The following is a 26,140-nucleotide window of genomic DNA, read 5'->3' as shown; positions in this document are numbered from 1 at the left end:
ATACTCCAATACTGAAACTATGTATAGTGCCAAAACAAAAGCATTCACATTGCTAAACTCACAAACTAGTATTTAGTCACTTAGCCATAATACCAACTTACCTCATAATTTTGTAATATTTTAAACTTAAGATTTAATCTAAGTCTGCCCGAAATGCCTAGCCATGGCCCATGCTAGGTGTTCTAGTGGTACACTCTGTAATTATTATTTTACTACATGTAAACCACACAATAACCAAATTCTGTAAACTCAGCATTGTAATCCTTATAGAGAATAAACTTTGAATTTGAATTGAATTTGAAAGTGTGTTTATACCAGAGACCACCAGTAAGAACCTGGTCAGCACATAGTGTGTTTATACCAGAGATCACCAGTAAGAACCTGGTCAGCACATAGTGTGTTTATACCAGAGACCACCAGTAAGAACCTGGTCAGCACATAGTGTGTTTATACCAGAGACCGCCAGTAAGAACCTGGTCAGCACATAGTGTGTTTATACCAGAGACCACCAGTAAGAACCTGGTCAACACATAGTGTGTTTATACCAGAGACCACCAGTAAGTACCTGGTCAGCACATAGTGTGTTTATACCAGAGACCACCAGTAAGAACCTGGTCAGCACATAGTGTGTTTATACCAGAGATCACCAGTAAGAACCTGGTCAGCACATAGTGTGTTTAAAACAGAGACCACCAGTAAGAACCTGGTCAACACATAGTGTGTTTATACCAGAGACCACCAGTAAGTACCTGGTCAGCACATAGTGTGTTTATACCAGAGACCACCAGTAAGAACCTGGTCAGCACATAGTGTGTTTATACCAGAGACCACCAGTAAGAACCTGGTCAGCACATAGTGTGTTTATACCAGAGACCACCAGTAAGAACCTGGTCAGCACATAGTGTGTTTATGCCAGAGACCACCAGTAAGAACCTGGTCAGCACATAGTGTGTTTATACCAGAGACCACCAGTAAGAACCTGGTAAGCACATAGTGTGTTTATACCAGAGACCACCAGTAAGAACCTGGTAAGCACATAGTGTGTTTATACCAGAGATCACCAGTAAGAACCTGGTAAGCACATAGTGTGTTTATACCAGAGATCACCAGTAAGAACCTGGTCAGCACATAGTGTGTTTATACCAGAGACCACCAGTAAGAACCTGGTAAGCACATAGTGTGTTTATACCAGAGACCACCAGTAAGAACCTGGTAAGCACATAGTGTGTTTATACCAGAGACCACCAGTAAGAACCTGGTCAGCACATAGTGTGTTTATACCAGAGACCACCAGTAAGAACCTGGTAAGCACATAGTGTGTTTATACCAGAGACCACCAGTAAGAACCTGGTAAGCACATACTGTGTTTATACCAGAGATCACCAGTAAGAACCTGGTAAGCACATACTGTGTTTATACCAGAGACGACTCATCTGCCTTTGTAAATTGTTCATTAATACCCTAACTGGCTTAACTATGAAAACTTTGAAGCCTTGTCCTTGGATCTAAGTACAGTATGTGCCTTTTATGAGTACTACCCACATGATGGGTAAGGGGTCACTACCATCCACAGGATGGGTATGGGGTGACAATCATCCACATGATGGGTATGGGGTGACTACCATCCACAGGTTGGATATGGGGTGACAATCATCCACATGATGGGTATGGAGTGACTACTACCCACAGGATTGGTATGGGGAGACTACCACCCATAGGATGGGTATGGGGTGACAATCATGCACAGGATGGGCATGGGGTGATTACCACCCATAGGATGGGTATGGGGTGACTGCCACCCACATGATGGGTAGTGGGTGACTACCAACCACAGGATGGGTATGGGGAGACTACCACCCACAGGATGGGTATGGAGTGACTACCACCCACAGGATGGGTATGGAGTGACTACCACCCACAGGATGGGTATGGAGTGGCTACCACCCACAGGATGGGTACGGAGTGACTACCACCCACAGGATGGGTATGGGGAGAATACCACCCTCAGGATGGGTATGGAGTGACTATCACCCGCAGGATGGGTATGGAGTGACTACCATCCACAGCATGGGTATTGACTACCACACATAGGATGGGTATGGGGCACATAATAAAACTATCCTTTAGCATGCCAAGGGTCACATTTGTTGTCCACAGCTGGATGGTTCCAGAGCTCGCCCAATTAGCGCACTTGAAATTGTTGACACTGCCTCTAACCAATAAGGGAACACACACTTCGACATCCTCAAGTAACCAATCAGAGAGCCCCCAACTCCTTCTCAAAGGGGTTTGAGGAGTTGAGATGTGAAACAGTATTGTTCTAGACTTAGGAAAGGGAGCTTCCCAATAAATCGAAAGTAGGAATAACACAAAAATTATGAAAATTACGGCAAAAGCCAAAAAGAGTAAAAAGGTCTTAGAAAGGGAAAGTCTATATACAAGCATACTAGAAACAAGTCCAAACACGATGTAATGGTTTAGACAGGATGAAGAAGTCACTGGCTGGCGTAACATTTCCCCAATAAAGATTCTCAAATGTTATTCAGGTGTCTCATTCTTCAAACACAAATTCCTGTATACGTAATTGTGATGCCAGAAATGACTCAGTAACTCACCTGGCGTGCAGGACGGCTACGTGCTGAGAACGCAAGAGGTGGCTCAGTGACTTATCTGGCGTGCAGGACGGCTACGTGCTGAGAACGCAAGAGGTGGCTCAGTAACTCACCTGGCGTGCAGGACGGCTACGTGCTGAGAACGCAAGAGGTGGCTCAGTAACTCACCTGGCGTGCAGGACGGCTACGTGCTGAGAACGCAAGAGGTGGCTCAGTGACTTATCTGGCGTGCAGGACGGCTACGTGCTGAGAACGCAAGAGGTGGCTCAGTAACTCACCTGGCGTGCAGGACGGCTACGTGCTGAGAACGCAAGAGGTGGCTCAGTAACTCACCTGGCGTGCAGGACGGCTACGTGCTGAGAACGCAAGAGGTGACTCAGTAACTCACCTGGCGTGCAGGACGGCTACGTGCTGAGAACGCAAGAGGTGGCTCAGTAACTCACCTGGCGTGCAGGACGGCTACGTGCTGAGAACGCAAGAGGTGGCTCAGTAACTCACCTGGCGTGCAGGACGGCTACGTGCTGAGAACGCAAGAGGTGGCTCAGTAACTCACCTGGCGTGCAGGACGGCTACGTGCTGAGGATGCTGGGTGATCCACGAGTCTAGAGCCTTACAGATGGAACACAGCCTCTCCAGGGCCGGTGCCAGTTGTTCCGCCCATCCCAGCTCCAGCACCCGCGGCAGGAAGTGGCTTACTTCCCCCTGCCCGGACAAGTTGAACACCTGGGGGAGGAAGGTCACGTGAGGATAACACCTGAGGGAGGAAGATCACGTGAGGAAACACCTGAGGGAGGAAGGTCACGTGACGACAACACCTGGGGAGGAAGGTCACGTGACGACAACACCTGAGGGAGGAAGGTCATGTGAGGACAACACCTGGGGGAGGAAGGTCACGTGAGGGCAACACCTGAGGGAGGAAGGTCATGTGAGGGCAACACCTGAGGGAAGAAGGTTACGTGAGGACAACACCTGAGGGAGGAAGGTTACGTGAGGGCAACACCTGAGGTAGGTCACGTGAGGGCAACACCTGAGGAAGGTCACGTGAGGGCAACACCTGAGGAAGGTCACGTGAGGGCAACACCTGAGGGAGGAAGGTCATGTGAGGGCAACACCTGAGGAAGGTCATGTGAGGGCAACACCTGAGGAAGGTCATGTGAGGACAACACGAGAGAGAGAGAGAGGAACTCTCAAAAGTTTTTCCACAAATGACCCGGATATTCCCCCACAAACAGAACTGGATATTCCCCCACAAACAGCCCCGGATAGTCCCCCACAAACAGCCCGGATATTCCCCCATAAACAGCCCTGGGCGGATATTCCCCCACAAACAGCCCGGATATCCCCCCACAAACAGCCTGAATATTCTCCCACATACAGCCCCGGATATTCCCCCGCAAACAGTCCCGATATTCCCCCACAAACAACCCAGATATTCTCCCACAAACAGCTCGAATATTCCCCACAAACAGCCCGGATATTCCCCCACAAACAGCCCGAATATTCCATTCAAACAGCCCGGATATTCTCCCACAAACAGTTCGGATATTCCTCCACAAACAGCCCGGATATTCTCCCACAAACAGCCAGGATACTCTCCCACAAACAGTCCGGATATTCCCCTACAAACAGCCCGGATATTCTCCCACAGTCAGGATACTCCCCACAAACAGTCCGGATATTCCCCCACAAACAGCCCGGATATTCCCCCACAAACAGCTCCGGATATTCTCCCACGATCAGTCCGGATATTCCCCACAAACAGCCCAGATATTCTCCCACAAACAGCTCAGATATTCCCCCACAAGCAGCCCGGATATTCCCCCACAAACAGCCAGGATATTACCCACAAACAGCTTGGGTAATCCTCCACAAACTACCCGGATCTTCCTCCACGAACTACCCGGATATTCCCCTACGAACTACCCGGGTATTCCCCCACAAACGACCCGGATATTCCTCCACAAACAAGGACATTCCCCCACAAACGACCCGGATATTTCCCCACAAACTACCCGGATATTCCCCCACAAACGACCCGGATATTCCCACACAAACAAGGACATTCCCCCACAAACGACCCGGATATTTCCCCACAAACTACCCGGATATTCCCCCACAAACGACCTGGATATTCCCTCATTAATGTTGAGAGAAGACACAGGGAAGTGTTGTTGACTGGACTCCACCACATCATCACACTCTCCTCTCCTCTTCTCTCTTCCCCACTCACCCTCTTCTCTTCGCTCTCTCTCCCATTCGTTCTCTCTTTCATATTCTCGAATTTTTCCTCTTCCTCCCAACTTTCCTCCTCCAGTCATCTCTCTCTCTCTCTCTCTCTCTGAAGGAGATGCAGGATGAGGAGAGGTACTGGGTGAGGGAAGGTACAAGAGGGGGGGGGGGGGAGGTGCAGGAGGAAGGGAGGTGCAGGGTAACGGGAGGAGCAGGGTGAGGTGCAAGAGTAGCGTATATTGAAGGTGTGGTTTGGTAGGGTAGGGTTGGGTTAGGGACGGGGTAGAGGAGGGAGGGGGATGGGAGGGAGGGAGGGGGAAGGGAGGGAGGGTGGCGGTGGAGGGGGTGTTGTTGGTAGTGTCTTGTGGGAACTGCTGTGTTCAGCTACTAGGAAACTAAAGAGGAAAGATGCGCCCTTCCTCTTGCTGCCCACCCACCTCCACCCTCCATCCTTACCTCCACCCTCCATCCTTACCTCCACCATCCATCCTTATCTCCACCCTCCATCCTTACCTCCACCCTCCATCCTACCTACCTCCTTATCTCCACCCTCCATCCTACCTCCACCCTCTCCTTATCCTCCATCCTACCTACCCTCTCCTTACCTCCTCCATCCTTACCTCCACCCTCCATCCTTACCTCCACCCTCCATCCTTACCTCCACCCTCCATCCTTACCTCCACCCTCCATCCTTACCTCCACCCTCCATCCTTACATCCACCCTCCATCCTTACCTCTCCATCCTCCATCCTTACCTCCATCCTTACCTCCCTCCATCCTTACCTCTAGCCTCCATCCTTATCTCCATCCTCCATCCTTACCTCTACCCTCCATCCTTACCTCTACCCTATCCTTACCTGCACCCTCCATCCTTACCTCTACCCACCATCCTTATCTCTACCCTCCTCCTTACCTCTACCCTCCATCCTTGCCTCCACCTCCTATCTCCCCTCCATCCTTACCTCTACCCTCCATCCTTACCTCTACCCTCCCTCCAACCTTACCCTCCTCCACCTCTACCTCCATCCTACCTACCATCCTACCCTCCATCCTTATCTCTTCCCTCCATCCTTACCTCTACCCTCCATCCTTACCTCCACCCTCCATCCTTACCTCCACCCTCCATCCTTACCTCCACCCTCCATCCTTACCTCCACCCTCCATCCTTACCTCCACCCTCCATCCTTACCTCCACCCTCCATCCTTACCTCTACCCTCCATCCTTACCTCCATCCTCCATCCTTACCTCCACCCCTCCATCCTTACCTCCACCCTCCATCCTTACCTCCACCCTCCATCCTTCCTCCACCCTCCATCCTTACCTCTACCCTCCATCCTTCCTCTACCCTCCATCCTTACCTCCACCCTCCATCCTTACTTCCACCCTCCATCCTTACCTCTACTCTCCATCCTTCCTTCCACCCTCCATCTTTGCCTCCACCTTCCATCCATCCTCTCTCCTTACCTCCACCCTCCATCCTTACCTCCACCCTCCATCCTTACCTCCACACTCCATCTTTACCTCCACCCTACATCCTTACCTCCACTCTCCGTCCTTCCTTCCACCCTCCATCTTTGCCTCCACCTTCCATCCTTACATCCATCCTCTCTCCTTACCTCCACCCTCCATCCTTACCTCCACCCTCCATCCTTACCTCCACCCTCCATCTTTACCTCCACCCACCCTCCTTACCTCTACCCTCCATCCTTACCTCCACCCTCCATCCTTACCTCCACCCTCCATCCTTACCTCCACCCTCCATCCATACCTCCACCCTCACTCCATACCTCGACCCTCCCTCCTTACCTCCACCCTCCATCCTTACCTCCACCCTCCATCCTTACCTCCACCCTCCCTCCTTACCTCTACCCTCCATCCTTACCTCCACCCTCCATCCTTACCTCCACCCTCCATCCTTACCTCCACCCTCCATCCATACCTCCACCCTCCCTCCTTACCTCTACCCTCCATCCTTACCTCCACCCTCTCTCCTTACCTCCACCCTTACCTCCATCCTCCCTCCTTACCTCCATCCTCCCTCCTTACCTCCATCCTCCCTCCTTACCTCCACCCTCCATCTTTACCTCCATCCTCCCTCCTTACCTCCATCCTCCCTCCTTAATTCCACCCTCCATCCTTACCTCCATCCTCCCTCCTTACCTCCATCCTCCCCCCTTACCTCCATCCTTACCTCCATCCTCCCTCCTTACCTCCATCCTCCCTCCTTACCTCCATCCTCCCTCCTTACCTCCATCCTCCCTCCTTACCTCCATCCTCCCTCCTTACCTCCATCCTCCCTCCTTACCTCCATCCTCCCTCCTTACCTCCATCCTCCCTCCTTACCTCCATCCTCCCTCCTTACCTCCACCCTACATCCTTACCTCCATCCTCCCTCCTTCCCTCCACCCTCCCTCATTACCTCCACCCTCCATCCTTACCTCCACCTTCCATCCTTACCTCCATCCTCCCTCCTTACCTCCACCCTCCATCCTTACCTCCACCCTCCATCCTTACCTCCATCCTCCCTCCTTACTTCCACCCTCCATCCTCCCTCCTTACCTCCATCCTCCATCCTTACCTCCACCCTACATCCTTACCTCCATCCTCCCTCCTTACCTCCATCCTCCCTCCTTACCTCCACCCTCCCTCCTTACCTCCAGCCTCCCTCCTTACCTCCACACCTATCAACCCTCCATCCTCCTCGCCCACTCCACCACTCCTCATGCCTCCACCACTCCATCCTTACCTCCACCACTCCATCCTTCCCTCCCCCTCCATCACTGCCTCCACCTCCATCACTTACCTCCACACCTCCATCACTTACTCCACACCCTCCATCATCACCTCTGTCATCTTACCTCCACCCTCCATCCCCTTGCCTCCACCCTCCATCCTTACCTCCATCCTCCTCCTTACCTCCATCCTCCTCATACCTCCCGCCCTCCTCCTTATCACCTCCTCATTTTTCTCCTCCATCCTTGCCTCCACCTCATCCTTACCTCCACCTCCATCCTTGCCCTCATCCTTCCTCCTTGCCTCCATCCTCCTCCTTTCCTCCATCCTCCATTCTTTTCCATCCCCTCCCCCTTACCTCCATCCTCCCCTCCTTACCTCATCCTCCTCCTTACCTCCATCCTCCCTCCTTGCCTCCATCCTCCTCTTACCTCCATCTCCCTCACCCACCCCTCCATCCTCCCTCCTTACCTCCATCCTCCTCCTTACCTCCTCCTCCTGCCCTCTCCATCACTCCTCACACCTCACCTCCATCCTTACCTCCATCCTCCCACCTCACTTACCTCCATCACTCCTCCTTACCTCTTCTCCCTCCATACCTCCATCCTCCCTCCCTTACCTCCATCTCCCTCCTTCCTCCATCCTCCTCCTTACTCCACATCCTCCCTCCTTGCCTCATCTCTCCTTCTCCATCTCCTCCTTTATCATCCTCTGCCTCCATCACTCCTCCTTACCTCCATCCTCTCCTTACCTCCATCCTCCTCTTTCCTCCATCCTCCTCATACCTCCATCCTTCCTCCTTACCTCATCCTCCTCTTTCCTCCATCTCCCTCCTTACCTCATCCTCCTCTGCCTCCATCCTCCCCTCCTTGCACCTCCATCACTCCCTCCTTACCTCATCTCCCTCCTTCCACCTCCCATCCTCCTCTTACCTCCATCACTCTCTTTCCATGTTCCTGCCTCCATCTCCTCACCTCATCTCCTCCTCTATCCATCCCTCCCTCCTTACCTCCATCCTCCCCTCACCCATCATCCTCCCCTCCTCACCTCCTCCCTCCACCTCCTTACATCACCATCCTCTCACTTTACCTCCATCCTCCCTCCGCCCACATCATCCTCCCTCCTTACCTCCATCCTCCTCCTTACCTCCGTCACTCTCTTACCTCCATCCTCCTCCTTTCCCCCTCCATTTTCCCCCCTTACCCCCCCCTCCCCCCCCCTCCATCCTCCTTCCCCCATCCTCCCCCCTATTCCACCCTCCATCCTTACTCCATCCTCCCTCCTTACCTCCACCTCCCCCTTACCCCCCACCCCTCCCTCTTCCTCCACCTCCATCTTTACCTCCCCTTTCCTTTTCCTCCTCCCCTCCTTACCCCACCCTCCTCCCCCTCTACCCCACCCCCTTACCCCCACCCTCCATCCACCTCCACCCTCCATCCCACTCCACCTCCATCCTTTTCCCCCACCCTCCATTCTTAACCCCTCCCTTTTCCCCCTTCCCCCCATCCCCCCCTCCACCCACTCACCCCCCATTCTTCCCCTCCCCCCTTTTTTATCCCCCCTCCATCCTTACCTCCCTTTTTCCATCCTTCCTTCACCCTCCATTTTACCTCCACCTTCCATCTTCCCCCCCTCCCTTTCCTCCCCCCTCTTCCTTCCCCCTCCCCCTCCTCCTTTTTTTCCATCCTCCCACCTCCACCTTCCATCCCCTCCACCCTCCCTCCCCATCCTCCTCCTTCCCTCCACCTTCCATCCTAAAATAAAAACATAATAAAAGAACCTGGGGGCCTGCGGGCCCTACTGGCAGGCCCTTAAATTCATCCACTCAAAAAATTTGTTTAATTTTAAAATAAAGAATAAGCTCTGATTAAAAGTCCCCCAAATCCAACCCCCCCACTCATTTTTACCAAAATTTTAAAACTCCCCCAATTTCCCACCTCAATAACAACAGGTAACTGTTCACTCATCAACCCCCTATTTCCAAACCAATTTTTATGTCCTTTCTAAATCAACATCTAATTTAAATCATTCCCCAGGTTTCTCTGAGAAAACATCCTCAAGACTTTTTAATATCCTTTTTAAATACCTATCTTCCCTTATCCCCTATAGGTCCCCCCTCTTTCTTTCAAAATGAATGTAACAAGAGTTTTTAATCTTTCTTCATAAGGAAGATTTCTAATTATGTTTTAAATTTATCATCCTTAAATTTTTTTTCAACAATTTATGTCAATTTTTTTTCGGAGACCAGAACTGGTTATAATCTAGTGGGGTTATAATGTTTAAAAACCAGTATGACCTCGGGACTTTGCTTCATTTTGATATAAACCCCAGTAATCATTTGCCCCCTTTCGTTTTAAATTTTGTCTTGGTTTTAAGGTTGCTCTCCCCAAAACCCCAAGCCCTTTTAAATCATATGGCAAAGTTCAATCATTTAACTTATAAGTACTAGGGTTATGGCCCCCCAAGCTTTAAAACCCTTTGCATTTATCTACATTGAACTGCACTGACTTTTCTGCCCAAAGAATAGAGTTTTTTAAATCCTCCAGTTCCATAACATCTACGTTTGAATAAATTTTCCATTTTCTTTTGTCATCGGAATTTTATATCACTAGTAATTCCCTCATCAAGATCATTGTTTAAAATTTTATAAAACAAAAGGGGGAAGATGTCTGGGAACCCCACTTTTTACAGACCCCCCTCGGTTTTCCCTTTTAGGGAAAATCTCTGCTTCCTGTCAGTGAGCCATGACTCGACCCAGGCTTTTTTTCCCCAATCCCAGAGCTCCCCTTTTTAAAGTCTATGGGGGAAAACTCTATCAAAGCCTTACAAAAATCTAATAAAAATAAATTTTTTATTGTGGTCAACAGCTCAAAGCTTAAAAATAATAAATTAGTTAGAAAGACCCCTCTTGGGAAACCATGCTGAGTATTTTAATGTTGTTATCGAGAGGTTTTATAATCCGTTAAAATTTGATCTAAAATTTTTGCCAAAAAATTGGGTCGGGCTTTTGGGCAATTTAAAGTAACAACTTCCCCCCTGTTTTAAAAATGAATTACATTAGCCATCTTCCCATATCAGACACTACACCTGTTTGAAAGATAAATTAAAAATATTAGAAATTTTCAAGAGCCATTTGTTTTAGAACCCTTAAAAACCCCGGGATTTATTTTGTTAGTCTTCTTCTTTCCCCAAACCACCCACTGATGTGATGTTCATAATTTATCTTCTTCGCCCACTGAAAAAATTTCCTGGAAATTTTTTAGTGTTTCCTTTTTAAAAAAACGGGGGAAATATTATTTAAAAAACAACCATTTTTATTTTTTTGTGATGATGTTATTTTTAAGGACCATCACCTTTGTTCCATCCCAAAAAACTTTTTGGGGTTTGTTTTAAAATCCCCACAACTTTAAATTTTGTCCTTTTGCTTTTCTTATCCCCTTTTTTAAAGTCCCCCTTAATGTCAATATACTGATTCATAATGACCCCCACCCTTGATATATAAATTTATTTTTTTGCCCAGTAGATATTTGGGGGTTTTTTGGCAGATGTTATGTTCAGAAAACTTTTTGATGTTTTTTTACCCCCGTCAACAGATGTAAGTGTTCTCTAAGCCCATCGTAATCTGCTAAGAAAAACTGGGACTGTTACTGATTTCCTACTATCTACTTCCATTCAATCTAAATGTAATTGATTTGTGGGCCTTCCCCAGTTTCCTGAAATTTTTTAAATTATTAAAAAAGTTCATTGTTTTTCCAAAATAAGTCGGGTTATTTTTGTAGGTTCCCCAAAATCTTTAAAAAAAATCTGAACACTTCTAAAAAGGGGTTTTGATTCAAATTTCCCATAAGAAATCCTAACATGCTAAAATTAAATTCTCTAAATTACTAAATTTTCGTGCCTTTGGCCTTAAAATTTTCTCCCCGTATTTTCCCCTTTGGGCCCCATCTAAGTTTGGGGAAGTATTTCCCCTAAAAAACAGTTTTTTTTGCCCCCCCTGAAAATTCATCCCAAAAAACCCGTATGTGTTAAACTTAATACCCGTTTTTTTTCAACATTCGCGACTGGACAACAATGCCCCCCCCCCTTCCCAATACCCTTGAAAATTTAAAAAATGAATATGACATTCCGAGGCATGTCCGACTTTGAATTAAAAAACCCTCTCAGTTAAGGAAATACATAATGTTCTCACTGAACTAATCTCAACTCGTCCATCTTATTCCCCTTTTTCGGCAATTAGCATAATAAACATTGAAAAACTCCTTTTCTTTATTCCTGTCATTTTTTTTTTTCACTAAACCATTTGTCCTTTTTACCCAAAGGGCCCTGGCTTTTTAAAATTCTCTTCTTTTTACTAGTTCCCCCAGAACTCGTAATATTACTACACTGGGGTTCACTGTTTTCCTGCCAAAACCCCTCCACTAACTATTCCTGTTTAAAATCCCCTTCCCCCCTCCCCTGAGTTAGTCTCCCCCCCCACACCTAGATAAATGAACCCCCTCCGGGATTGGGGCATTTTTGCCTAAATCCCAGGCAATAAGTTTTCCCATTTTTTTAAAATTTGTCCAAAAAATTGCACAATTCCGGAAACCATTCATTAACCCCCCCTTGGGAAAAACCCCATTGGGGGGTTCCACCCCTCCAAATTATTTCTTTGCTGCCTTTCCTGCTAATCGGTCTTCCTCCTACATCTGCCAACATCTTTTTCCCCCTGGAAAATATTAGGTTGCTCCCCTTACCTCTCATGATTCATCCGAAGGGTAACAATATCCTCCATCCACCCCGGAAAAAAACTCTCTTTTCCTCCTGTCCTTCAACAAACCCTATCCATATACCCAAGGTTTCCCCCAACAACAACATTTCCTTTGTCGTTCCGGGCGTTCGGGGGATCGACTCCCAAATTTTCGGGTGCACCGGGGAAAGTATTAGATGTTTCCCCAACAGTTTCCACGGGGTCTCTTTCTTCTTCTGTTTTCTACTTTTCCATTCGCTTCTTGATGAAACTTCTTTCCCTGCTGTCAGCCACTGCCCCAGTTCCTTCTTGACCTGAGGATCAAACAGGAGGATACAGATTTTTTGTTTTTCCCGGGTTGGAATTTCCAATTTTCCCATCTCAATTTTTCCCCAAAGCTGTTGGAAAAGGGTTTTTTGGGGGGCATCTTGTTTCCCCTCCTCCACCCTCCTCCTCCCCCCTCCATCCCCCACCCCCCTCCTTACTCCTCCTCCTTCCCTCCACCCTCCATTTTTCCTCCATCCTCCTCCTTCCTCCTCCCTCATTACCTCCACCCCCATCTTTCCCTCCACCTTTTCCTTTTCCCCTCCCCTCCCCCTCCATCCCCTTCCCCTCCACCCCTTTTCCCCCCTCCACCCTTACCTCCCCCCTCCTCCTTACCCCCACCTCCATCCCACTCCCCCCTCCTTTCCCTTTACCCTCCCCCCTTTACCTCCCCCTCCTCCTTACCTCCACCCTCCATCCTTCCCTTCCCCTCCATTTTTTACCCCCACCTTCCATCTTTACATCCATCCTCCTCCACCTCCCCCCTCCTCCTTCCCCCATCCTCCTCCACCCCCACCTCTCCTTACCTCCCCCCTCTCCCCTCCTCCCCCTTTTTCCCCCCATCCTCCTCCAAAAACCCCTTCCACCCCATCCATCCTCCCTCCTTTATTCTCCTTACCCCCACCCTTCCCCTTTCCTCCACCCTCCCCCCCCACCCCCTTTCCATCCCCCCCCATCCCCCCTCCTTCCCCCCCTCCCCCCTTTACCCCCCCCCCCATCTTCCCTCCATCCCCCTCCCTCCCCCCCTTTTTACCCCCATCCCCCCTCCCCTCCATCCTCCCCCCCCACCTTCCATCCCCTCCATCCCCTTCTCCATCCCCCCTTCTTACCCCCATCCCCCCCTCCCCTCCCCCTTTCCCATCCTTACCTCCATCCTCCCCCCCTTTCCTCCTCCCTCCCCCCTTCCATCCCTCCACCCTCCTCATTCCTCCACCTTCCTCTACCCCCTCCTCCCCCCCCTCCATCCTCCTTCCCTCCATCCCCCCTTTTCCTCCCCCTTCACCCTCCATTTTTCCCCTCCATCCTCCTCTACCTCCACCTTCCCCCCTTCTCCATCCTCCCCCTTCCTCCATCCCCCCCTTCTTCCTCCACCTTCCATCTTCCCTCCATCCCCCCCTCCCCTCATTTCCCATCCCCTCCACCTCCCCCCTTCCCACCTTCCACCCCCCATCCCCCCACTCCTCCCCCCTCACCCCATCCTCCTCCCCTTCCACCTTCCATCCACCCCCCATCCCCCCTTCCCCCCTTTCCCCTTCCCCTCCCCCTTTCCCCACCCCACCCCCATCCCCCCCTTACCTCCCCCTTTCCATCCCTCCCTATCCTCCCCCCCCTTTCCTCTCCCCATCCCTCCACCTCCCTTCCTCCCCCTTATCTTTTCCCCCATCTCTACCCCCTTTCCTTCCACCTCCTTACCTCTACCCTCTTTTCCCCCAAACCCCCACCTTCCTTCCACCCTCCACACCCCCCCTTTCCCCTTTTTTTCCTCCTCCCCCACCTCCCCTCTTTTCCCCACCCTCCCCCTTCCTCCATCCTCCTCCTTCCCCCTTTCCCATCTCCCCCCTCCTCCTCCTTCCTCCATCCCCCCCTCCTTCCTCCCCCTTTCCCATCCTTACATCCATCCTCCCCCCTTACCTCCACCTCCACCCTCCTCTCCCTCCATCCTTCCCTCCATCCTCCTCCTTACCCCACCTCCATCCCCCTCCACCCTCCTCTAGCTAAAGGGGGTTTTTTTCAGGGAACTTTTTTCCCGGGGGAGATATGTATATCAGTGCTGGAACAGTTTAAAAACTTTCTGCCCCCCTATTCAATTAACATTTAAATTCCTGGGAGCGTCTCAAAGCCCTAAATAAAACCCTTGTTCAGGAGAGAGAGAGAGAGAGAGAGGAGAGAGAGAGGGGAAGAGAGGAGAGAGAGCCAGTTAGAGCTTTCCCCCAAACATTGAGGTTTCAAAATGTTGGGAGTCACACAGTTTGTGAACCTGACATCCTGACATGATAGCTGCTTTTGGGCTTTTTGGACAGGACTCCAGAAAATTTTGCAGTTGCTGGCTCCCTCGTGGATGAAAGAGAGAAAAAGGGAAAGGAGGTGTTCGATCTTCTCTAAAGTGTACATGCGTCAGATGTTGCCATCCTTCTCATCTTGAAAGATGTTCTTAAGCATGCAAAAACCCTAGTACCTCTGTATAGATTTTTCAGCCCCTTGGAACCGAATCAATTTCCCTAAGGGAAAAAGGGGACCCTTCTTACAACAAACTTCCAGTTTTTAAAGGGGATCCCCCCTTTTATGGGGGGAACCCCCCCTTTCTTGCGTATTTGACACGGTTTTTATTTCCCTCCCTCTCTGCTTCCCTTGGCCCAGTAGTGGGATCGGCATATAGTATTGTAAACCCTCGACACTTGGATCATCTCCCCAAAGGCTGTTTTACACATTTAAGACCCCAAAAGAATGAGGTGATGAGTCCATACGTCCCTGGCTATGGGAAAAAAATTTGGGCCCCACCCTTTTTTCCGGGTCGCCCCACCTTTGGGAATGTTTCCAGGGGATGTTGACAAACCAAGTAAAACCCTTTCCTGACCACCCTTAATCTAACAAAAAAATTCCTCCCCGGCAATAGGAAAACCCTCAGATCAGCCTTGGTTTTTTCTTTGTAGAAAAATTTAAATCTAAGTACAAAATTTATAAAGACATCCCCCCACTAAAAAGGAACTTGCAAGGGGAGGCAAAAGGTGACGTTCAAAGGGGGCCCTTTCACTAAATGGAGGGACAAAAAAGGGTGCATCGGGTAAGTCCCCAAAAACCTGGTGGTCCTGGTCGGGACAGCGGGTTATCTCCCTGATGCTCAATCCACCTCAAAATGACGGATGGGACCACCTCCTTAGTCAGAGAAATGGGGCCTTTTTTGGTTTGCTCCAAATGAAATTTCCCTGATCCACGGGGCCCCTCTCTTTTTAAAGCTGTGAAAAAACTGGTGGTGAAATGGGCGGAGGGGCATTTTTCAAATCCCCCAAAGAAAAGGCTGGGGCCCCAAAAATTTGAGCCCAAGATTGCTAAAAAGATGTGCAGCCCCTCTAACTAAAATTTTCAGCACTGCCTAATCATTTAAAGGGCCCTTTTTTAATTTCGGTGGTCCCTGTTCAAAAAAAGGCAGAAGAAATAGCAACTACAGACCAGTGTCACTGCTGTTAATCACGGGAAAGACCCTTGAACAATAATCTAAAGACAAATGACAAGTTTTTTGATACCACTCACTCTTTGTGATAAATCTTAGGAAAGGTTCTCTGCTGCTGTCTGTTGTTAAATTTCCCAATATTACCAGTCACTGGATGAATCCAAAGTCAGTGTGGGTAATGGAATTGCTGGTGCTTTCGACCGGTGTGGCCACCCCCCATAAAACTTCAAGCACTGGGAATTGCAGGCTCTACGCTTGTCTCTCAGTGATTCCTTCGATAGGTCTCAAGGGTAGTTTCAGGGGCGGAATCAGAGACATCCTTTGGGGAAGTGTTCACAAGGGGCGTGCTGGGACCATTGTTATGGAATATCTACTTCAATGACTTTTTTCATCTCTTCCTGAAACCCCCATATGCAGACAGTAAATGACATTCACTTTTCCAAAAAAGAAATCCAGCTGCTTTCCATCAATCACCCTTTAAAAACTATATCAGCTTGAAATAGATGGAAGTTTCATTTTCACCGAGAAAACAAAATGATGATGGTTTTCCCCTGATGTTGCCGGTGCAAAATAAGGATGAATGGGAGGGGGTTGGGACCTGGGGGAAAAATTTTATATCCGGGGGGAAAGATTCCAAACTGCCACGGAACCAGTTTTCTTTAAACAAGGCGCCAGGGAAAACAAGCCTTGCCTTCTCGATCTGGAATGGGTTTGCAGGATTCTGAGAAACAATACGTCCACCCGATATGCTATTTCTTGGTTTTCCTGCCCCCATCCTTCTGATCTGCGACTGATTGACAGGAGAAAAAAGGGGAAATTTATCCTGCTTAACCCGGGTAGTCTGTCATATCAGCAGAGGGTTCAAAAGGGGGGATATGGATGGCGTTACGTTATTAAAAAATATTGTAAAAAACCACGATCAACTTGGGGAATGAAAAAAGCTTCTATAAAAAGACGGGGGAAAGCAACAACTTCACCCGGGTGTATTTCCAAATCAGTTCATCTGAGATCTTTATCCCCAGGATGGAACCATTCCAGCATTTAAAGTCCGAGATAAAGTCAGTTGATCGTGAAAAAGCTAAAAAGATCTCAACTTCATCCTGCCCACCATCCCCATCCCTAAAAATGTTTTAAAAGATTGTGGGGCTTTTTGTCAATAAAAAGGAACCCAACCTTAAATATTTCCATAATGCTGGAAAATTTAACCCCGTGTTAAACCCTTTGTAAAAAGGGAGAGAGGGAGGAGGAGAGAGGGAGGGGGGAGGGAAAAAAGGGGGGAGGGGGGGCCAACTGCCCTGCAAACAATAATGTAAGATTGGCAATGAAGACAAAAACCAGTGAAAAGAAAAGGGGGCTGCTAAGGGCTTGTTAAACGTCGGGCAAGCTTTTTAGGGGAAACGTTATTAAAAAGTTTATTTTAAAAAGTCTTGTAAGGTTTGAGTGTTAAACGTCTGGGGCCACGATGTTTTAATTTCAATAACCATATCCCTTGCCAAAAGTGAGAAGTGTTCAAAAGGAAGGGTAGACAAATGCCTCCCCAGTGCAGATCAAACCAGGGGTGATGATATGGGGCCCGGCTGCCAAATGACAGCGGTTGAAGGCAAACACCAGACAAACCTGGGTCAGCTGGGCTGGGGAGGGAAAATCTCGAATAGGAAACACAGGGGGAACACTGCAAAGCCCCATCAAAATTAAGGGGGCCCCCAGATATAATACACCATTCAGCAAAGCTGTAAATAAAAAAACACCACACACACACACACACACACCACACACACACACACACACACACACACACACACACACACCCCCACACCACACACACACACACACACACGGCATGGACTTCGTGCAAGACGTTCAGTGTGAAAGAACTCGTGGGAAAAAATAAACGAAAAGGACCACGTGAAAAAAAAATTAAGAAACAGAGGAAGGTTTTTTTCCCAAGGGCAAAGAAATAATGGGAAGCCAGAAGAGCCTTTTACCAAAAATGGGCAAATTTAAATGGTTTGAGAATGGGAAAGAAAAAAAAAGGGCCAGGGGGAAAAAAAGAGTTATTAAGAGCCAGAAAATAGGAGGAGGCTTTCCCAAAACAAAACGACATAGCATCGAAATTAAGTTTCCCGAAACTATTATATAGACAGCAGGAGGGAAAACAACAGCCCAAAGGGCCGGAATAAAGGGTGAGGAAAGGGGATTCAAAAGCAAAAAGTTTTAGGATCAACAAGATTTAAAAAGTATTTAAGTAGAAAAGACTCAAAAAGACGAATTGGGTGTCCCCAAAAAGTGCTGGATGAAAACCCCAACCGGGGTAGGTGAAGAAGTTTTTTGTGAGCCTGATCCCCAAAAAGGGGGGGACCGGCACTTTCCATTTTGAAAGAGAGATGTGGGCCCCACAAAACCTTCAACACATCCAACTCGGGTAGGTATGCTTATTCCCAATTTTTTGAAAAAGAAAACGAGGATTCTAAAACCAGTGTCACTAAATTTTTATAGTATGCAAAGTGGAGGGGGTGGGGGAAATCCCTTGGGCTGCAAAAAGGGGCCCTTGACACAGTTCCCCACAGAGGAGTGAAAAGCAAGAGGGTCAGGCCCCATAACAGGAAAGGACCCCAATTTATCAGAGAATATCTGACAGGAGGAAAAAAGCTGGAGAAGAGGCGTGGGCCCTGTCCTTCCTTTTCAGTCCGGGGAATGCTTTTGGGATTGGAAGCATGACTGAAGGAATAGACCAAGTGTCCTATTTGAGATGTGTGAAATTTGGGAGAACCTCTGATGAGGATCGAGCAGGGTAAAAGAGACCTGGGCGGGGTGGGCCCATCCTAATCTTTCCCCAAATTTAACCCCCCCAAAGCGGGGATCGGGGGAAAGGGGAAACACGACCGGCAGGTATAGGAGGTGGGCCCAAAAACGAAAAAATCCGGGAAAGGGTTTATGAGTATAAAACCACACTCCGGCACATCAACCCGATAACTGCTGCAGCAAGGGCCCGGGAAACCTGGGGAAAACGTTCGATACCTCGTAAAGAATGTTTAAAACCCGTACATTTTATTGCCCAGATTGGAATCTGCAACCCGTTTGGAACCCACTTCAAACATGGAAATTTGAAAAAAGTGCAAAAGGTTTGGAGACGACTTCCAAGCTAAGGGGAAAAGTCCCCGGGAAAAGGGTTAAGGGGAAACAGCCCACACCTTTGAGGAACAGGAGGGAAAGGAGAGATGTGTCTGCCTTGGTTGTGTCTCCTTGGCTGTGTCTGCCTGGGTTGTGTCTGCCTTGATTGTGTCTGACTTGGTTATGTCTCCTTATTTGTCTGCCTTGATTGTGAGTCTGTTCAGGTTGTGTCTGCCTTGGTTGTGTCTGCCTTGGTTGTGTTTCCTTTGCTGTGTCTGCCAGGGTTGTGAGTCTGCCCTGGTTGTGTCCGCCTTGGTTGTGTTTACCTTATGTATCTGCCTCTCTCAAGACATCCAAATATTATATAGAGTGTGAGCAGGGTAATATTTTGTGAAGGGAAACCGGATTTGAGACCTGGAGGTGGGAAGTACAGCGCCTGCACTATTAAGAAGGGGTTTGGGATATTTGCTGTTTGAAGCAACATCTAAACTGTCGCATCTGGGCCTCTGGCAAGACAGTGATAGTGTGAATAATGGTGAAAGTGTTTCTTTTTCGAGTCACGCTACCTCGATGGGAAAAGGCCAGCATGTTGTATATATATATATATATATATATATATATATATATATATATATATATATATATATATATATATATATATGTATATATATATATATATATACACACACACACAACACGCACACACAGAAAGATCGCAGTCAGCAGGGCTCGATACTATTACTGGGAGACGGGCAAGGTTTCCAGGTAACGCTCTTATTTACTTGGCCACAAATGCCTCGAAAACTGGGCAGCCTGGTTCACAAGCCATGGTTCTTACCAGCCCGGGCACATTAGTGAGCCTCATGTATGGATTCAAGCTATTTCATGTATATATCTGCTTGTTTCTGCGTGGTGCATTGATATAAAAATCGCCTGTGAAGCCAGAACATATAGGAGATTAAAATAGCATGCAACCATGCCTGAGCCCCACTGATGTGCTCGGGCTGGGAAGAAACATAGCTTGTGAACCAAGATGTCCAGTTTTCGAGGCATTTGTGGCCGAGTGGATAAGAATGTTACCCGGAAACCTTGCCCGTCTCCCAGTAGAAGTATCGAGCCCTGCTGACTGCGATCTGTCTCTGTATATTGTGCATTGATTCATTAATACAGTTATACTTGATAGAATAATGTAGGGACGACTTCTTCAGGATACCTCACATCTTTTATTTGAAGCATTTGCTACACTACACTTTCCTCGAGATCTATTGACTGGTAACAGTCATAATGATGTCGGATCTAATACAGCTAAAGAAAAAGTGATCTACATTATGGAATGATTAAAGAAAATATATTTAAAATTACGTAAACAACATAGCAGTCTGGCTGTAGTTGTTAAGTGTTGTTAGGTAAGATCTTACATTTATCAGGATTGTGTCCTGTCAGGAATTTTATATCCCCTGAATGTTTAATAAAGTTTTCCCCTTATAATACCAATATTCATAACTGACTCCATATGGATACTAGGCTGTAGTTCAGGACTTCTGGTCACTCTCCTCAAGTGAGTGATAACAGACACAATACATGAGTAGCATATATTGTGTCTGTTATCATCCAGTCACTAGCCTTCACTCATCGGTTAACAAACTGCGTGACTTGCATTTCAGTTCTTTGTAATAATCTTAGTGAGAATCTATCTGGTTTTGATGCCTGTCATGTCAAGTTCCATTTTATAGCCCTCCCCTCATTAGGAGCAGCAGCAATGCTTGAAATTTCCTTCTGATTCAATAATCTTTCTTTCAGTCTCCAGTACTAGCCATTACTCAATTGCAGTTTCAACACATTATGGAGTATTCTGTTGAGTGTTCCTTCTCTTCTTGGTTATACTCTTGATTACTATCATTTTCCTTCAAGTGTGGCTGTAATTTTCCAGTGTGCTTTATCAGTTTCCCTGCGGGATGGCACAAATTTGTCTGATGCTTCTTAGCACTTCTGGTTTATAATGTCAGTCATTTCCTTGAAGGATTGTTCCTGAATTTGTCCTATATTTTATATTATCACTTATACCAAGGAGGAGAATGCCAGCACAGTGACGACTTGTAAACAAACCAGGCCTAGGTTTGACCCTTTGTCATTCCTTCTTACCTTTCGTATATACCTCTGATGAGATTCGACTCCCGGAATCTGGCCCTACCTGGAGTCTATCTGGAGGGTATTCCGGGGATCAACGCCCCCGCGGCCCAGTCCATGACCAGGTCTCCCTGGGCCTGTATGTCTCATGCTTTTGTTCCTCATCATCAAGTCAAACATCTCCCGTGTCTCTGAGCCTCTCCTTGTGTTTCACTTCTCTCAGTCTGTATCTCGAGGTTGAAATACCCTATCACCATCTTAGCCCTACCTCTGCTTACTGCTTCTGCAAATATCTCAGTGGTATTTATCGTTGCTACGTCGTTTCTTACATCTTCATGTCCGGTTGGGGAATGTGAATGGCAGCCACAAAGACCCCTGAGACCCTCCACAGTGATCCAATTATATATTCTCAGAAATCACAAGATTCTGGATCTGACAGTTCTTAAGAGTTTACGTCTTTTTTCTTTCTACCAAGGGTGTCATTCCTGCTCCTAGCCAATGCCATCTCTGCGCCTTGTCAATGTCATTCCCGCGCCTTGTCATTGCCACTCCTGCTCCTCGTCAGTTCCACTCCCAACATTCGTCTCTTCCTCTCAGTGCTCTTTGTGTACTAACCGCTGAGAGAAACCTTCAACGGTAATCACCTCATTTAATTTAGTTTCCAAGACTGTGTTAATGTCATTCATTTCTTTCAATCCACCTCTGCTTTCTTTGTGATTTCTTTGATGTTTGACTTCCTCACTTTGACTAATGATCCCGTGTGACTCTGATGAATGATCCTGCGTTACTTTGATTCCTAACTAATTCTGTGGTACTTTGATGACTGATCCTTAGTTACTTTGATGACTGATCCTACGTTACTTTGATGAATGATCCTGCGGTACTTTGATGACTGATCCTGCGTTACTTAGATGAATGATAATACATTACTTTGATGCGTTACTATAATAAATGATCCCGAGTTACTTTGAAGACTGATCATGAACGTTACTTTGATGAATGTCGTTGTGTTACTTTGTTACTGTGATACTAAGTTATTACACTTGTGTGTGTGTGTGTGTGTGTGTGTGTGTGTGTGTGTGTGTGTGTGTGTGTGTGTGTGTGTGTGCGTGCGTTCTTATACGTACGCTCGCGTTGTCTCTTAGCTTAACCTGTGATTCTGATATCCGTGCATGTGTGTGGTCTCCTGGGTAGACGTGTGTGGTCTCCTGGGTAGACGAGTGTGGTCTCCTGGGTAGACGAGTGTGGTCTCCTGGGTTGACGAGTGTGGTCTTCTGGGTAGACGTGTGTGGTCTCCTGGGTAGACGTGTGTGGTCTCCTGGGTAGACGAGTGTGGTCTTCTGGGTAGACGAGCGTGGTCTCCTGGGTAGACGTGTGTGGTCTCCTGGGTAGACGAGTGTGGTCTTCTGGGTAGACGAGTGTGGTCTTCTGGGTAGACGAGTGTGGTCTTTTGGGTAGACGAGTGTGGTCTCCTGGGTAGACGAGTGTGGTGTCCTGGGTAGACGAGTGTGGTGTCCTGGGTAGACGAGTGTGGTCTTCTGGGTAGACGAGTGTGGTCTCCTAGATAGACGAGTGTGGTGTTCTGGGTAGACGAGTGTGGTGTTCTGGGTAGACGTGTGTGGTCTTCTGGGTAGACGAGTGTGGTCTTCTGGGTAGACGAGTGTGGTCTTCTGGGTAGACGAGTGTGGTCTTCTGGGTAGACGAGTGTGGTCTTCTGGGTAGACGAGTGTGGTCTCCTGGGTACAAGGGACCACTTGGTCCTTACTGTCACATTAACTACTATTGAAGAACTGTGACACAGAGTGGCACTCACCTTCCAGCTGCATGACAGTGCCAGGTGTCTCAGGTACTGCTAGGTATGCCAGTGTCAGGTGTCTCAGGTACTGCTAGGTATGGCAGTGCCAGGTGCCTCATGTACTGCTAGGTATGACAGTGCCAGGTGCCTCAGGTAATGCTAGGTATGACAGTACCAGGTGTCTCAGGTACTGCTAGGTATGACAGTACTAGGTGTCTCAGGTGCTGCTAGGTATGACAGTGCCAGATGTCTCAGGTACTGCTAGGTATGACAGTGCCAGGTGTCTCAGGCACTGCTAGGTATGACAGTGCATGGTGTCCGAGGTACTGCTAGGAATGCCAGTGCCAGGTTTCTCAGGTACTGCTAGGTATGACACTGCCAGGTTTCTCAGGTACTGCTAGGTATGCCAGTGTCAGGTGTCTCAAGTACTGCTAGGTATGGCAGTGCCAGGTGCCTCAGGTACTGCTAGGTATGACAGTACCAGGTGTCACAGATACTGCTAGATATGATAGTGCCAGGTGTCTCAGGTACTGCTAGGTATGACTGCCAGGTGTCTCAGGTACTGCTAGGTATGACAGTGCCATGTGTCTCAGGTACTGCTAGGTATGACAGTGCCAGGTGTCTCAGGTATTGCTAGGTATGACAGTGCCAGGTGTCTCAGGTACTACTAAGTATGACAGTGCCAGGTGTCTCAGATATTGCTAGGTATGACAGTGCCAGGTGCCTCAGGTACTGCTAGATATGACAGTGCCAGGTGTCTCAGTTACTGCTAGGTATGGCAGTGCCTGATGTCTCAGGTACGGCTAGGTATGACAGTGGCAGGTGTCTTAGGTACTGCTAGGTATGACAGCGCCTGGTGTCTCAGGCACTGCTAGGTATGACAGTGCCAGGTGTCTCAGGTACTGCTAGGTATGACAGTGCCAGTTGTCTCAGGTACTGCTAGGTATGACAGTGCCTAGTGTCTCAGGTACTGCTAGGTATGACAGTGCCTGGTGTCTCGGGTACTGCTAGGTATGACAGTGCCTGGTGTCTCGGGTACTGCTAGGTATGACAGTGCCTGGTGTCTCGGGTACTGCTAGGTATGACAGTGCCTGGTGTCTCGGGTACTGTTAGGTGTGTTACAAAACCAACGTGTGTGTGTTAGATCACTGCCAGACGCTTGCTGGCTGGCAGGTCAGGTCAGCTGGAGCTTTTAGCCATCTGACCGATGACTTCCACTGGCTTACCAGTCAGGACATGCTGGCGTATCTTCCGGTCCGCCAGCATGTCCCTTAATCTTGCTTTTTCCTGCAGGATCCTGTTCCGAGTCGATTCTGCCCTGAAAGTCAGTTCCACTGGCCGGGTTCTTCTTTTTGCAAACCCCTCTATTCTCCGAAAATTTGCCAGCTGGATCATGTAATCTTCTCCTATTGGTTTTATGATGCTTTCAAATGCATTTTTCCCTTGTTTTCTTGCTTCGTAAGTTTCCCCTTCAACTTCCTGGAGCCCATAAACAAAGACTGACCTCTCCCTTTCATTTTTTCCACTGCATATCCCTATGTATCCACTGATTCGATTTAATTTCTTCCATTGCAGCTTTCCTTTCTTCAGTTTCTTCACTATGTCCTTGGGCTCAATGGCCTGTCATTTTCCGTTCTCAGCTTTCCCTGGGCTCTGCTGTTGTCTGTTAGGGCCTCTATGTATAGCTTAGCTCTTTCATTTTCTATAGTCCTCTCGATTGTTCCTGTGATTCTCTCTTTTTCTCGCGCTCCACAAGGGTCTGATAGGGCTTCTGCATGCAGTTTCACTTCTTCATTCCCTACAGTCCCCTTGTTTGTGATTGAGGTAGCGGTTTCTGATGTCATTCCCAAATTGTTCTTTAGTTCTTTAGGCTGTTTCAGATTTTTCAGTTCCTCTTCTGATCTCTGTATCCTAGCCTCTGCTGCTGTAACTTGCATCTCCCACTTCTTGCTTTCTGCATCTATCCTCTCTTCCATTCTCATGCTAAGTTCTTCTAGCTTCTTTCCCCATTCATGTTCCCTTTTCATGAGCTCTGCTGCCCAATCTTCCTTGGTAGATTCATCCTCCAGTCCCTTCGTTTTCCTTCCTGCTCTCTGGCAACCCATTTTTTTTGTTTTGTTTGCCACAGAATGAAAAATTTATGTAATATTGTGTGTATGTGTTGTGGTGTGTTTGTCCGAGTGTGAGGGGGGAGGGAGGTAGAAGAGCAAGCTGTACACAGTGGCTAAATGGGAGAGGGGTGGGGAGGGGAATTGAGGGGGGAATATGGGGAGTGAGGAGGAGGGAGAAGCAAAGGGGTCGAATGGGAGAGAGGGGGAAAGAGGGCGAGGTGGGGAGAAGGAGGGTGAGAGAGAGAGGGGATGATCAGGGGAAGGAGTGAGAGATTGTCGGGGGAGGGGGCAGGGAGGAGAGTGTGTGTGTGTGTGTGTGTTGAAGGAGTAATAATAACATCAACAAAAACAATAATAATAATAATAATAATAATAATAATAATAATAATAATAAGAAGAAGAAGAAGAAGAAGAAGAAGAAGAAGAAGAAGAAGAAGAAGAAGAAGAAGAAGAAGAAGAAGAAGAACAAGAAGAAGAAGAAGAAGAACAACAACAACAACAACAACAACAAGATGAAGGACGAGAACCGATCTCGAAGACAGAGATGAAGCAAGATACCACTAACCTTAAAATTATCTCCGTGCTTGGAGGAGAGCATATGAGCGACCTCCCTCAGGTGGAGGGTGTAGGTAGCATCGTCCAGGGTGGCAGGGAAGGCTAGGGAGATAATTCTCTCCGTCACGTATACCACATCCATCTTGGCTCCTCCTCCTCCTGCTGCGCCTCCTCCGCCTTGTCCTCTCTCCACGTCACCTCCTCCTCCTCCTCCTCCTACACCCGCCCCGGCCATCACACGTGTCAGACGCGCAGCTGACTGGCTCTGTAAGGAGAGAGAGAGAGATTAAATAGTTTGATTCCTTCCTCCCGGAATCCCTCTCTACTGCTTGGGAGGGAAGGGTAGCTCCAGTTCCTCTCAACAAAAGCCCTTCACCAACATCAAGATGGGTACTATGATGCTGTTTGGAGTTACTTTACGGACGTTACCAGCCAAGAATGAATAACTCTACGGATATTATCTGTCAGTTTTAATAACTCTACAGATATTATCTGTCAGTTTTAATAACTCTACGGACAGTATATCTGCCACTTTAATAACTCTACCGATATTATATCTTCCATTTTTAATAACTCTACAGATATTATCTGCCAGTTTTTAATAACTCTACAGATAATATCTGGTAGGTTTTAATGACTCTACG

The 26,140-nt window shown here is 48.0% G+C and overlaps 1 protein-coding gene across 7 annotated transcripts in view; it reads right to left on the bottom strand.

The window, feature by feature from the left end:
• by (focal adhesion protein tensin) overlaps window positions 1-26,140 on the bottom strand; it is an 830,704-nt gene that overhangs the window by 433,506 nt on the left and 371,058 nt on the right. For all 7 annotated transcript variants that reach the window (XM_070090572.1, XM_070090566.1, XM_070090570.1 and 4 more), the window contains exons 3-4: window positions 25,507-25,761; window positions 3,166-3,335 (exon numbers count right to left, since the gene is read on the bottom strand). In XM_070090572.1, coding sequence (XP_069946673.1) covers window positions 3,166-3,335; window positions 25,507-25,761 — 425 coding nt within the window. The remainder of the gene's footprint in view (window positions 1-3,165; window positions 3,336-25,506; window positions 25,762-26,140) is intronic.

Source organism: Cherax quadricarinatus, chromosome 32 (assembly GCF_038502225.1).
Source record: "Cherax quadricarinatus isolate ZL_2023a chromosome 32, ASM3850222v1, whole genome shotgun sequence".
Classification (NCBI taxonomy): Eukaryota; Metazoa; Arthropoda; class Malacostraca; order Decapoda; family Parastacidae; genus Cherax; species Cherax quadricarinatus.
The sequence above is the reverse complement of the archived record's forward strand: the minus strand, read 5'-3'. Positions and strand labels throughout refer to the sequence as shown.